The following is a 14518-nucleotide window of genomic DNA, read 5'->3' on the forward strand; positions in this document are numbered from 1 at the left end:
AGAGATCTCAAGACACATGCCGTATGCAGTAGAAGTTAAAGGCCTGTGACAAACGCACATTAACAACATTTCGTTTGTTCCTTCTTGAGGTGGAAAACGAAGCTCATTCCCAACGTGCAAAGCCAAGGCAGCGACCCCGGGACCTCTTCTGGAGATGGAAGCTTGTTGAAAACCCAGACTGTCTCCAGGGCTTGCCCAGTCGACCCCAATGGAGAATTGACACCACCTTCACCCTGAGGTCACCGCTAGAGACGCTGATCCATAAAGACAATCACTGCCAAACCCCCCTTCATCTACTCCAAGAGCCAAGTTCCGAAATCAAGCATAAAAGGTTTCCCAGCCAAGCAGACAGAGCACCTGAGAACGCTAGCAGGCTGAGCAGCTGCCCTCCCTCCTCTCCGCGTGCACTTCTCAGCACTTCCCAGAGCGTCTTGCGTCCACACCTGTAACCTTTTGGCAAGGACAGTAACTTGGCTACGTTTGCCTGCCAGGAGCAACCCGAGCCTGCGGCCGGCACGTCCTCACACCCCAGCGCGGAACTTTGTGGAAGACGTCCCTCTTTGTTTAGGTCTTCTTCTTTTTTTTTTTTTTTTTTTTCCTGCCTTTCTCCTGAAGCTTTTATTTAACAGTGCAAAAGGATCAGTCTTGTGTTTGCTTTTTTTTTTTTAAACTTGAATTTTTTTTAATTTACACTTTTTAGTTTAAACTTTCTTGTTGTATATTTTGCTAGCTATGAGCTTTTAAGTAAAACTCAAAGATCTGGAAAAGTTGGAAATAAAAACGAAATGAAAAGAAGCCGCCCTTTTCTGAGCGGCATCTTTTCCGGCAAGTGGCTTCTCTGTGAATTGTAACAAATAGTGGCCTCCCGTCTTCGTAAGGTGTTTGATAGAGCTAAATAAATGTAACAGCTGAATCCACGCCGTGGGTAGCAGTTGGCAGTCCTATTTCATTTTCTTTTTCTTCTGATCTCCTTTGTTTAAATGGTAAACCTTGACACATACCGTCAGCAGGCCGGTTTGCAGTGAATTTTCCTTTCTTTCCTTTTCACCCCCTTGTTGTAAAAAGCCCAGCACTTGAATTGTTATTACTTTCAATGTTCTGTATTTGTATCTGTTTTTATTAGCCAATTAGTGGGATTTTATGCCAGTTGTTAAAATGAGCATTGATGTACCCATTTTTTTTTTTTTTTTTGAATAACAAGGCACAGCCTTTGCCCCAAACTGCCATCTAACGTTTGTCATTCCAGTTTGAGTTAACGTGCTGAGCATTTTTTAAAAGAAGCTTTGTAATAAAACATTTTAAAACAACGTGTCCTTTTTTAAAAAAAAAAAAAAAGTTCCTAACAATCACAGCTGGTAATGGCGAACTAAATCCATGGGCCAGGCCCAACCTGGCCTCGCCACATCAGAGGGGCGCCTTCCCCTGCCTCCAAGTCGCGCAGTCCTCGAAGGTATTTGGACGGCTTGGACCCCACTTCCTCCTCTCCCAGGTGTAGACATAAATCGGGGCCAGTGCGAAGAAGACTGTCCCCAGGATTTGGATGGGGGGGACTCTCTTCCTCAGCGCCTCAGACAGCCACCTGGGCCCCAGCCGTCAGCAGGCCTGGGGTCATTTTCCATCATCAGAGCTCCGCAGTCCTCAAACTGGGCACCCCAAATCGAGGTGTCCCTGTGCCCCCACTCTTGTCTCGAAAGCCAACATTTTCCCAGGTTTCAGTTTGTATTCCATAATCTTCCCTTAAGCTTTTCTTAGGCTGGTCTGTAAGTTGGTATCTGATTTAGCAAAAGCTACGTACATTTTCAGTTAAAAAAAATCAGTATTTCGTGGCTCTGCATCCCTTGAACCAGTTTGAGAACCATTGATCCCACCGGCCTGACTGAAATCTCCTGCTGAAGTTGTAGCCATTCTCTGTTCCCAACCCCCAGCACAGCTGGGGAACAGCTGGCCCCACACTTGCATTCACCCTGCACGGACCGCTCTTGAAGACTGCCATTAAGTCACCGGCCCCGTTTCTCTCCTCCCGCGAAGCGATCCGACTCCTTCCACCTTTCATCATCGGCCCTTTAATCATCTTCATTACTGTCCTCTGGAGCCTCTCCAGCTCCTCCTCAGTTAGTCCCAGACGTGAAACCAACTGGGGAGAACTCTATTCTGTTCAGGAGACGTACTTGTTACAAAGTTTTCAGACTCCTTTGAAAACCATCTGAGTTTTCTTAAGGTTCAGGAACCAAATGCCCTAAAGCTGCCATTCATGCTCTTCCCGGGAGTTCACTAGAAAATCCAAACACAAACGGTGCAGGAGGGGGTAGTGAAGTGTTACTTTGGGGGGTGGGGGGAAGGGCGCGGGGCCTTATGCCAACACGGTGAGAAGGAAACTAGCAACAGTCTGTTCACCCAGTATGAGCCGGGATCCGAGGCTGGGAACAGGACCCACCAAAGCCCACTCCGGCCCTCTCTCCGGTGGTTCCTTTATGTTTTTATGACAGAAAAGATGAGTAAACGGTGATGAGGAAATGGACTGTTTGGGTCCTCCGAGTCAGATATTCCTTCCACCAACTTGATTCCCTCCTAGTTCTCTATGTTCCTTCCAGAATAACCTGTTTCTCCCAGATATCACGGCTGCCCCAGCGTGGTGCTCGTTCCTGGCCCACTCTGCCAAACCCTTCTGCAGGCAGCACTTTGGGCAAGGCGAGTCGGGAGTCTTTGAGAGGTGCAGCCTGACAGAAGCCACCCTGGGGCATCTGTGGGCAGAGGGACACGCCTCCGGCTCTTTCTCTGTTTCATCTGGGAGTGATTCAGCTCCATTCCCTGCAAGCTCAGAGCCGAACTGTGTGCCAAGAGGAGGAGGACGGGTCAGCCTCTCTGGGAGCCCAGCCTTCCTCTGAGGTCACAGCTGGCATCCTGGTCCTTAAGAGGGGGTGTTCGAAACTCCTAGTTTTAGTTGGTTTGGTTGCTAAGGTTGCTGGCAAGGATCTGTCGAGCTGTTCGAAGGGGCCTTTGAACTGTTTCACGACTACAGCTGTCCTAAGTACAGTAATTTTTTCCCCCAGAGTTTGGTCTAAGGCAGCAACAACATGGAAACCTCTAATCAAGGGCCTGTGAGCAATAACAAGATGTCTGTGTGGCTTTCCTTCTGAAAGAGAAAAATCCTGAGGGGCTAATGCGTGGTTCTGACAGAAAAGAGAAACTTAAATGTTCCACACGACATAGTAGTTGTTCTACAAATTACGTTTACTACTCCTGCCACAGGGTATTATCTTTCATACACAGAAACCTGGGGAATGTCAAGAGCTGCCCTGTGAAACCTAGCTTCTCATTTCTGATAAAGGGTTAATATCCAAACGATACAGAGAACTCTGTAGGAAAAAAACAAAAACAAAAACAAAAACAAAAACCAAACACTCTGATTAAAAAATGGGCAGAAGATCTGAACAGGCATTTTCTAGAGAGGACGTGCAGATGGCCAACAAGTCCATGAAAAGGTGCTCCACATCCCTAATCATCAGGGGGACACAAATCAAACCGCAATGAAAGATCACCTCACACCTGTTAGAATGCCTGTTCTCAAAAAGATAAGAAGTAAATGTTGGAAAGGACGTGAGCCCTTGGGCACTGGCGGTGGGAACGTGAATTGGTGCGGCCACCGTGGAAAACAGTGTGGAATTTCCTCAAGAAATCAAAAGAACTACCATATCCAGCAATTCCATTTCTGGGTGTTTATCCAAAGACAACAAAAACGCTAATTCAAAAAAACACATGCGCCCCCATACTCGACACGGCACTATTTACAGTGACCAAGATATGAAAGCAACCGATGTATCCATCTATGGATAAATGTGTAAAGAAAATACAGTATAATATACACAATGGAATACTATTAAGCCATAAGAAAAAATGAAATCCTGGCATTTGCAACAACTTGGCTGGAACTTGGGGGCATTATGCTAACTGAAGCCAGACCCAGACCAAATACTGCCTGGTCTCACTTATATGTGGAATCTAAAACAAAACAAAAAGAGCTCATTGATACAGACTGGTGGCTGCCTGAGGGGGGAGGTGGCAAGACATGAGTGAAGAGGGTCAAAAGGCACAAACTTCCAGTTATAATAGAAGTCCCGGGATAGTATGGTGACTATAGTTAATAATACTGTATTGCATATTGGAGAGTTGCTAAGAGAACCAGAAAAAAATCTTGTGACTATAGTGATGACGTGAACTACGCTTGTGGCGATCATTCCACAGTCTATACAAATATTGAATCCTACTATACACACGCACATAATACATGTTCATTATACCTCAAAAAAAAACCAAACAAACAAACCTACCTAACTTCTAGGAATACATACATTACACCAAAATCTGAACTGCGAAACTGAATAGTTCGACCTCAGTTAAGCATTTTAATACTAAAAGAAAGACATGATTCCAAATGTATTATGGACAAAACTAAGATCATTGGTGTTGGCCATCACCTAGCAGGTACCATTTTGCTTTTTTTTTTTTTTTTTTTAGGTTTATTTATTTACTTTGAGAGAGAGAGAATCCCAAGCAGGCTCCACACTGTCAGCGTAAAGCCGGACGTGGGGCTCGAACTCACAAGCCGTTGAGATCATGACCTGAGCCGAAATCTAGAGCCCCCCAGGCATCCCAGCAGATAACCCTTTTGGAAGCTGCTGTTCTAACCCACAGCCCTCCACTGGGAAAACCTCCATGATCTCGCTCTGCAACTAGGAGTTGTTGAGACAGGGAAGGAAGGGTGCACCAAGAGAGAGAGACAGAGCACGAGCAGGAGAGGGGCAGAGACAGAGGGAGACACAGCATCCAAAGCAGGCTCCAGGCTCCGAGGTGTCAGCACAGAGCCCGATGCGGGGCTTGAACTCGGGAACGGTGAGATCATGACCCAGGCCAAAGGGGGACACTTAACCAACTGAGCCACCCAGGCACCCCGGGAGAGCTGCTACTTCAGATAAACATTGCTGGCATGAATCAACCCAAGGAAAACTTTGTACCTGTTAGGTAATCTAGAATTTACAACTTTTAGTAAAACTTGAAGATGTTAACTGAAAACTGGCTGTTGCCCTTGTTGAAGAAGTAATGCCAGCAGGCCTATGGGCGGCAGTAATCTGGTATTAAAGATACAAATTGGGGGCAGCTGGGTGGCTCAGTCGGTTAAGTATCTGACTTTGGCTCAGGTCACGATCTCATGGTTCATGGGTTCCAGCCCCACGTCGGGCTCTGTGCAGAGCTTGCTTGGGATTCTCTCTGCCACCCCCCCACTTGTGCGTGTGTCCTCTCTCTCTCAAAATAAATAAACTTAAAAAAAAAAAAAAAAAAGACGGTGGATGTGCTCACTGAATACATTCTTCCTGAACACCCGCCAGTGGACTATACCCTAGAAAAATGGTTTCATGCTCTGTAAGACTGTCCTGCATCTGGATGTGTTCTCCTGTACAAGAGTCCTCTCCCCGAATGGTAATTTGTAGTTTTTTTCCTTTCCTTTGTTCTCAGGTGTGGACACACACTGATAAATGTGATAACTTATCTCAACTTCCGGTTCCCTCAACTTTCTTCCCGGGTTAACAAAGGAAGGGAAATGGAGGGAGTGCGGACCACAGCGGCTCCCTCGGGCAAAGTATGTAGGTGACCTCTCAGATGTTGCCCTGAGGAGTGTTTTAATCCGGAAAGGCCCTTTTGCAAACAGCCAGACCAAGTGTTCTTGCAGCTGTATTATGTGCGATGTGACCGTACTCACGGCAAGAAGACAGGTCTTACATTAGGAATGAGGTGGCCCAGTGGGGAAAGCCCGGGTTTGGAGTCACACAGAGGGGAACAACGTCCACCTCCACCACTGCCCGGCACTGTGCACCCAGGCCCTCCAAGCACACTGGCTCCTGGGCTGCACGAAGAGGTGACTGACCTCCCAGAGGTAGGGGGAACGGGAAACGAGACAGCCGCCTGGCCCAAACACAGGAAATGGCTAAGAAACGCATTTCCCCTTGAGTTGTCTTGTAATTTGTTACTAAACATGTTTTGTCCAGTATAAAATACGTTGTCTTTTTATCACCTATAGCCACAGAAGATATGAATCTATTTCTTCTGCCCATGGAAGCAGTTGGTAACCAGGAGTAACCAGTCTGTTTTGGACCAAAGATCAAGAAAATACTTATACAAAAAGGGCAGGATCTGGATTGTCCTAGATCTACACCGATGTGTTCATTTGACATTTCTCTTTATCATAGCCTGAGAGGTTACCAGCTAAATTAAGTAAGTTTCTGCTCTCCATTAAATGAATGGAAGAAATCAGTAGGAAATGTGTTATTTGCCAGATGGAATGAGAACACTGCATCCAAGTAGCAGACTTAATCTCACACCTGTTTTTCTTTATGATCATAGTGGAATTCGTAGATGACTCCTTTTCTTTTCTGTCTTTAACTTGTCTCAGCATTTGAACTCAGCAGAATCACTGAATTATGTTCTGTGCTGTAATGATATTTTCTCCCATGGAAAGAAGGTGTGAGGCAACCAAAGTAAAACAGAGTCCCACAAATTGGCCTATTTGTTGTCCCAGGTCTTTTTTTTTTTTTTTTTTTTTTTTTTTTAAAGTAAGTAATCTCTACACCCACCGTGGGGCTCAAACTCATGACCCGGAGACGAAGAGTTTCGCGCTTCCCCGACTGTGCCAGCCCGGCACCCCTGTCATTACAGGCCTTTTCAGTTCAGATACACATGCTCGATCAGAGAAGGGTAACCGGTTTTACAATCTAACTTGCCCCCCAGGCCCAGCTCTGGAGATGCCCCGCAGTGCTCACAAAGCCGGGCCTGTACGGTGCTCACCTGGGGGGCTGCGAAAGCCCCAAAGTGCCTGGTGAACAGTGTCGTTTTTTTCCCACGTGCCAGCATCTGGCAGGTGCCGCGCCTGCTCCAATTCAAAGACTCCAGTAAGCTGGGGCTGTTCTCTCTTCGGTGGCTGGTCCGAGGGAACACAAAGTGTCCAGGCAGCCCTCGCAAAAAGGGACCCCTTTCTCATGAGTTCTCAACCTGAATTATCATGGCCACTCCAACCTTAGTCTGAGACTTTAGGATGACGGTCTCTATTCTCTCCTTCAGGCTTTCCACCCTACAACAGCGTCTCTGTCAGCAGGCTGGGGAATTTCCAGGGGTCCGCATCAGGGACCCCTGAGCACAGAGGCCCAAGGGGCTCACTGGGGAGCAGGGAGGGGCCTGCAAACGACGGGTCCCGGGAGCGAGGTGTGCTGTCCCTCACTGGCCTCTCAGCCTTCGGGAGCAGCCCACGTTAATAAAAGGACACTATGAACCAGTTCTCTCTCCCAGCAGAAGGCAACCCTCAGCACACACAAGACTTAACAAGAAAGGAGGACAACTGAGAAAATCAATACACAAGCATTAATGACCCACCATAGGCCTAGGCCTGCCAGTTGTGGCAGAATCCACCCTGAGACTGGGTGCTGACGGGGAGATGTCCCCTGGACCTGCCCACACACCCGTGGTTCTCAGACTAGGACATGTGTGCAGATAAGCTCAAGCTTCTGCAGGCCACACGGACTTCAAGGGGCAGGGGCAGGGGCAGGAGCAGCCCTCCGCCATTCCCCCCCCCCCCCCCCCCCCGCGGGCATCACGTATCAGCCTCACACCAGTGAAGCGAGAGCATCTCCTGTGTGGGAGCAGCTGAGGGCAGACCACCTGTTCCCCAAGGTTCCAACCAGAGGGCTGGGCAGCACGGGACAGTGGCTTCCCACTCCGCCTGCCTGGCCCACCACAAGCCCACGTGGAGGTGGGAGCCATTGCTCTGCCCCCTCACCCTTCTCTAGAACCTTAACACGGAGGCTAAAAAGCTCTGGAAATCTGAAGTATATGCCCAAACCTCCATGCAGCTCCAGAGTGAGGCACTGAGGGCTCAGCCCTTCAAACTGCCCCAAGCAGAAAATTTACTTCAAACACTGTCTTCCTCCCCAGGTAGTAGTTTTTTGGAGGCTTCTGTTTCCGGTGTTCGAAACCTGGTATGTGAGTCCAGTGGCTGTTTATGAGGAGGCAGCAGGAGGCACTTCTTATTCCAGGGTTTTCTGCTCTCATACCCGCTAGCCCAAGAAAAGCCTACATATTCTGCTGGAATATTCCAGTAAGTGCATCTACAGAAATGAGGCTGAGGTGTCACACTGATACAGCCAGAAGGCAAATACCCACCCCACTCAGGTTACGTAAGTAAAGCACAGAGGAGCTGAGCATCAGAACCCAAGTCTGTGGAATCCCCAAGCCCTTGGTTTTAATCGTTTATACTAATTCCGCAACAGATACAGTTGGTGAGACCCACATTCCGACACGCAGCCTCTCTCCTCGTTAAGGCCCGCATCGTTAACTTGCCGTGCTGCAAGGGGGCTCTGCCTCGACCAGCTCCATTATGGTCAGATGGAGTTCAGTTCTTCCCCTGTTCATACACCACCACTTCTCGACCCCATGTGTTAGAAAACTTCCCTCCTGTGCACTTGCTTTTTTCCTGGGGCCTTAAGTCATTCACAGTCTATGGCTTATACAGTAAAAGAGGACTTACCTGAGTGGCAGGCACCTCTTCCAATTCACTGAACGCCTCCCCGAGTTCTCCTCTCTGTTAGCCCTGACCAGTGCCTCTCCGAAGGCCTGGAAAGCCCTTCCGGAGCAGCTGAGGGTGGAGTATGGAGCGCTGGGTCTTTGTGCCCAGGTGGCAACAGCTTAACTTCCAAGGCTCTTTCATGAGTCTTGGGTGTGTTCTCAATCTTCGGCTCTCTCCCCACAGGTGTAAAATGTTTAGGACTCTGTAAGCCTAGAGGTTTCTAGGAGCCTGTCCTTCCAAAGCGGGCAGAGAGGAGGGAGGTGGGTCACAATTAGCCTATTCTGCTGCGCAGAGTGCTCAGCACCTGCATCCATCATCCCATTCCTTCCTCAACAACCTTGCAAGACAAGTTCCATCATTTTGCCCATTACTATATACACTAACAAGACGAATACCGCCATCCCCCGCCCCCACCAGGTTACACAGGTAAAGCAGAGAAGAGCCGAGCACTAGAACCCAAGTGTGTTTAACCCCAAAGCCCATGGTATTTATTAATCACTTAATACTGATTATTAATTCTGCACCAGATAAAGCACTGAATAGAAATGGTATCAGTGATGGGATTTTTCTGTCTTCCAGTAGTTGAAATCTGTTCTGCCAGAGACCGATTTTAAAAACAGAATTTACACAACCAAATGCGCTGAGCATACAGCAATGCTTCCATTGTTCAAAGCATTTTTTAGATTGCTATTTATGTAGCATCAATGCCTATTTCCAAGAAAATTAGTCCCACAAAATTACAGCCGCAGCTTGTACTTCTGGTAGACTTAATTGGTTCCTTAGGTTGAAATGTTAGGGGGATTAAAATCGAGGGGAGAGAAGACAAAAGCTGGTTTCAAATGTGTGAAAAGTGTAACTCACAAACCAAGAGAGAAAACATAATTAGCATGTGTCGTATAAGCCGTGACTTACATGTTAGTCCTGCCGTCTCCAGTGATTAGTGGTTGAGCCTCCAATGTGCTTCCGAAAGCTGACATGTTAAAGAGTCAGAAAACTTATTGTGTAACAGCACCCAGTGGGGATCGTCTGGTGTACCACCAGATTTCTATATAGAAGTTGCTCAGTTCCCAGATCGGGTCCCACCTTACCACCATCCCTCACCATTTAACCATCCTCACATTGGAAATCTACCTTAGGATTGATGTCAAAAGGCGTTAGCCAACCGTTTTCCCCCGAGAAACTATTATTAACAGTGAATCTTACAGATACTAAAGGGCGACAGTTTTTATTTTACAAAGACCTCTTCAATAAGGACCAAAACCGTTCTTCAGAGAACTCCATCCTGCTAAGCACAACTGAAGCCCAGGGTGACGGCTAAGCTCACAGGCTCAGCCTTTTTTCGGCAAGCCATTTCATCAATTGTGTGATTTTCTTTTTAATCTCAGATGTTCGTTTCTTTAAAACATTTATTTTAAGTAGGCTCCATGCCCAATGTGGGGCTCGAACTCATGACCCTGAGATCAAGAGTTGCACGCTCCACCAAGTGGGCCAGCTAGACACCCCTCAGATGTTCATTTCTGTTCTAAGAATAAAAATAGCCTAGGAAGGAGTACAGGAGGGAAGGGGGAGAAAAAGTGTCCTCTGGACCCAAACCCTGGGTAGCTACTTTCCAGATCCCATCAAAGATCGCTGCTTGCCGTCTGGAGGAAGGTCCAGATCTGGGGGGCGAAAAGGAATGGCAGCAGCGAGGCCGCCCTCTCTCCTGCACACGTGCTGCCAAGCAGCAGAGGTCACACACGATCCCCCGGGCTCTTGCTGGGGCTCAGTTTGTAACCACGGGTGCGGCAAACAGGTGGCGGGCCCATGCTGGGAAGCAGAGGGCCGGAGGAGGCATTCCTTCTCTGCGGGGTCTGGGTGGGAAGCGGCTAGGCCAGCCGGACACGCAGAGACGAGGAGACCCAGACCCAGACAGCTGCCCCTGCCTTCCATGTGCCAGAGGACGTTCAAAACTCCTTCCCGGTCCCAAACCTGACATATGCGACAGGGTTTCGGAAAATGATAAAAGAATGTTCGGAGGCCAAGCTTTCTTTTTGGTAGGCTAAACGTGCACTTAAAAACCTCGGCCAAAAAAAAAAAGACCACCGCGACCCCCAGCCTCACATCCTGGCAGGGGGTGATAGTCATACCACCTAGTTCTCTCTTTCCTGGAATTCAATGGTTGAGAGAGAGCCCTGCCATCTCCAGGAGGAGGGCCCCTGTCCTCCGAGCAATGCAGTCAGAGCAAGAAGGAAATAAAGTCTCCTCCTCAGCCCAGGGCTCACATCGAAGGTCAAGAACCAGCCTGAGAGTGAGCAGGGGCCGTGAGACCACAAGGGTAACTTCAGTGATGGAAAGGGTGGTGGTGTCAACAGGTGTTTCCTTTTTCTCGTTAGGAGACGTTCTAGAAGAATAACCTAAAAGTTTCCTAAACCAGGTTCTATGTGTGGTAGAAATGCATGTAACGTATTTACTTATTTTCCCATTATGTGCTACAGTTAGCTTCAGTATAAAAAAAAAAAAAAAAAATTAATAAGCTCTCTTTTTATCAACCATGAACTGGAGGGGGGAAAAGAAGCTCTCAACCATTAACATCGTGACCCAGGACACCAAACGAGGATGAGCATTCTGGGGACAGTCCTGTTTTGAAAGTCTGGATTTGAGATTTTCAATCTTGCTATTTTGTTCTAATCTGGACCTGCTACCTTGGGCACATCACTTAAGTTCTCTCTTTTCTGAAGCCACTGGACTTCAGGGTTTCTGATGTCTTTCCAGCTTTAAAATTCTATCTTGGAAGACACTTTCTCAAGCCAATGATTAAAAGAAGCTTATGTTACACTGTTTCTCTTTGTTGGCAAAGAAGAAACAGATGTTTCTAAAAAACTGTTTTCTGTGGCCTTATTATTGCTTTACTGGTAAGAAATCTGGAGTGACAGCCGCAGGCAGGTCATACATAAATGCCTTCTCTGGCCACTCCTTCCCCACCACTGCCACTTTAAAGAATAACAACAGGCCAAAGAAGATGGGGCATAGTTTTTGCCTAAATTACCAACCCTTACTTTTGTAGCCATTCAAGCATGTTACGACTTTAAAATTATACACACATTTATTTCAATTCAAATTTTCACCGATTAAAAGACTGCATTTTATTAGAATCAATTTACAGGCAGTTTGCAGCAACGATTTCTCCTGGGGAAAAAAAAAGAGACAGACAGTAATCATTCAGACTTTGGATGTGAATGAAACCTCTTCCTGCAAACAAACACATGGAGGTATTCCCACAATCCAACAGGATGAGCTGAATAAAGACGTGACATCTTATGCCCAAAACGTAGGGTAAGGGCCTGAAGCTGCAGGTAGCACACGTCCTCATAAAGGCAGGATGCAGGTGCCGCTCAGCACAGCATTCACAGGCACAGCACACACGTGTCCAGTGGCTCGTTCCTCTCCCACGTGGCAGTGATGAACACAGCACACACTGGGAGGAAGTGCTGTCCCTTTTCCAAAGTGAATGAATCCAGGCAATTCTTTATGAAAATGATAAGGTTCGAAAGAAATGTTTGCTCCAAGGCACCCAGGGTATAAAGCTTTTTAGAAAATACACAGAAATGAACAGACTAAGAAAGGGAATTAGTTCTCAATGAAGAAATCTGCTATTATTAGAACTAGTGTAAATCATTACTCCAGATAGAGGACAATCAAAATGCACACAGAACAGCCTGTGCTGTGTGAGGGAACATCTGACAAAGAACATTCCCACGGGCACTTGGGGGAGCCGATGGTAGGTGCTTACGGGGGTTCTTCCCGGAGCCAGAGAAGCTGTGCCTCACTTGTATTTGTAATACCCTTCTCCGGTCTTCTTGCCAAGCTTGTTCTCAGCTACCAGCTTATTCAAGGACAGGCTGGGCTGAAACAAGGGGTTCTTTGCATCCATTTCATGCCACCCTATTGAGAGGAAGAGAAAGGGCTTAGGACGAAGCGCTGAGTTTATTTTTACATCGCAGCATTCCCAGGGCAAGTCTGGGGAAAAGGGTCCCTACTCTTATGTGGGCGAGCCCTGAGGCCACCACAGCAGAGGCAGGAGGCAGGCTGCCCTGAGGGGGCCGTATGAGCCCTGAAGCGGACGGACGAGAGAGTGCCCCAGCTAGCTCTACCCCAGCCCGTCCGCCTCCCCCGTCTCTTCCTGGAAATTGCTAATGCCAGCGGTCCAAAAACAAAACCAGAACCAGTTATTCTGCTGGTTGGACCCCTCAGTGGCACAGAGAAACAACTGGAACGCATGTTAAAAATCTGAATTTGCTGCCACTGGTATTTTGCATCCTCATAAAATACAAAGTTCATGCTCAGTTAGAAGCGTCCTCGCTCCCAGCAAATACTTAAGTATTCTTTGTGAAACTTGGGAGCATGAGCTCCGCTCAGCTTCAGTAGCCCAGTTTAGTAATTATCTTTACCGTGTCCTCAGAGCCCCTCCAGTAAACTAGATACATTATTATCTTTACATGGCTGTGTAACTCCGTTGCAGTGGAGGTTACCCAAATCAGCATTTATGACACAATGACACGGCGTACCAATGTGAGTTTCCTGGCTGTGATACTGTACTGTGGAACCATTAGAGGAAACTGGGGAAGGGGCACACAGGGCCTGCCTGTGCTAAATTTGAAACTTCCTGCGAATCTATAATTGTGTCAAAATGAAAAGTAAAAAAAAAAAAGTTACCCTGTGAGGAGGCACTAGGCAGTCACATTTTTCCTTTTCCTGTCATCTTTTAACTTGACTCTTTAAGCTGGTGGGGCAGAACTTTGGAAGGTCTAAGACCCCTTATAATTTCTGTTTTAAATAGGCATTATAATTCATAGTTGCAAGAGACAGACGACAGAGAATTCCAATTCCTACCGTCAATGATGAACTTCGTAGTATCTAGGCCCACGTAATCGAGAAGCTCAAATGGGCCCATGGGGTACCCAGCCCCCAGCTTCATTGCGGTGTCGATGTCTTCCTTGGATGCATCACCTAAGAACAAGAGGGCAGCCCTTGTTGATCAGTAAATACTATCAGTAAATTTACATGATGTAAATTTACACATTCAAAGCACATCCAGAGTCAGGATTTGCGGCTACAGGAAGATTTCATCTCAGAGGTATATGCCAAATAGATGGCAAGATTTCCAAAGCTATTCCGCCAAGCTATTCTGGGAGGTGAATTCTAGAGCACTGCTACGTGGTTCATGGAGACAGAAGGCCCTGGTGGCCTGGAAACATTACTTATTTCTAATGGATTGGGATTTTCCAACTCTGGAATAATTTACTACACCATTTAAAGCTAGAGCATAATTTTATTGATAAATGGACTTTTTTTTTTTTAAAGTTTACTTATTTTTGACAGAGAGAGAGAGACAGAGACAGAGCATGAGTGGGGGAGGGGCAGAGAGAGGGAGACAGAATCCGAAGCAGGCTCCAGGCTCTGAGCTACCAGCACAGAGCCCGATGTGGGGCTCGAACTCACAGACCGCGAGATCATGACCTGAGCCGAAGTCAGACGCTCGACCGACTAAGCCACCCATGCGCCCCAATAAGTGGACTTTTTTAAAATAGAAAAGAACTAAGCTTTATATTGTTATGTGTATTGTATGCATATTTTTCTTTTCCAGCTTTCTTGGTTTTACAAGTGATGAGTACTTCTTTACACTCACATCAACGCTTTAGTCAAAATGAAGTTTAAAAAGAAGCCCAAATCGGATTTAGAATTGCCAAAGCAAGTTTAAAAGTGTGTTTAGTAGAATAAGACAAGAGCCAGGGCGCTTTTTCGCTGGAATTTTACCCTTAATGATGGTCTCTGGGCCACAAGAAGCCTTTGAGAGAACTTGTCCCTTTTATCCAAAATCAGGAATGGGAACAGTAACATGTGACCATCTAGAATTCTGTTCCAAAGCATAAA

General features: G+C 47.0%; 2 protein-coding genes across 7 annotated transcripts in view; one reads left to right on the forward strand and one right to left on the reverse strand.

Moving 5' to 3' along the window:
• LEF1 (lymphoid enhancer binding factor 1) overlaps positions 1-1307 on the forward strand; it is a 119916-nt gene extending 118609 nt beyond the window's left edge. For all 6 annotated transcript variants that reach the window (XM_019416851.2, XM_019416841.2, XM_019416868.2 and 3 more), the window contains one exon: positions 90-1307. Coding sequence is in view for 3 of the 6 variants with exons in the window: in XM_019416841.2 (XP_019272386.1) it covers positions 90-169 (80 nt within the window). In the remaining 3 variants the exon portion in view is untranslated. The remainder of the gene's footprint in view (positions 1-89) is intronic.
• A 10364-nt stretch (positions 1308-11671) lies between these two features.
• Positions 11672-14518, reverse strand: part of HADH (hydroxyacyl-CoA dehydrogenase) — a 50281-nt gene continuing 47434 nt past the window's right edge. The window contains exons 7-8 of the mRNA XM_019416899.2: positions 13478-13594; positions 11672-12529 (exon numbers count right to left, since the gene is read on the reverse strand). Of these exons, the coding sequence (XP_019272444.1) occupies positions 12411-12529; positions 13478-13594 (236 nt within the window). The 3' untranslated portion in view covers positions 11672-12410. The remainder of the gene's footprint in view (positions 12530-13477; positions 13595-14518) is intronic.

The sequence above is a fragment of the Panthera pardus genome, unplaced genomic scaffold (assembly GCF_024362965.1).
Source record: "Panthera pardus isolate Hobbes unplaced genomic scaffold, ASM2436296v1 HiC_scaffold_13, whole genome shotgun sequence".
Taxonomy (NCBI): domain Eukaryota; kingdom Metazoa; phylum Chordata; class Mammalia; order Carnivora; family Felidae; genus Panthera; species Panthera pardus.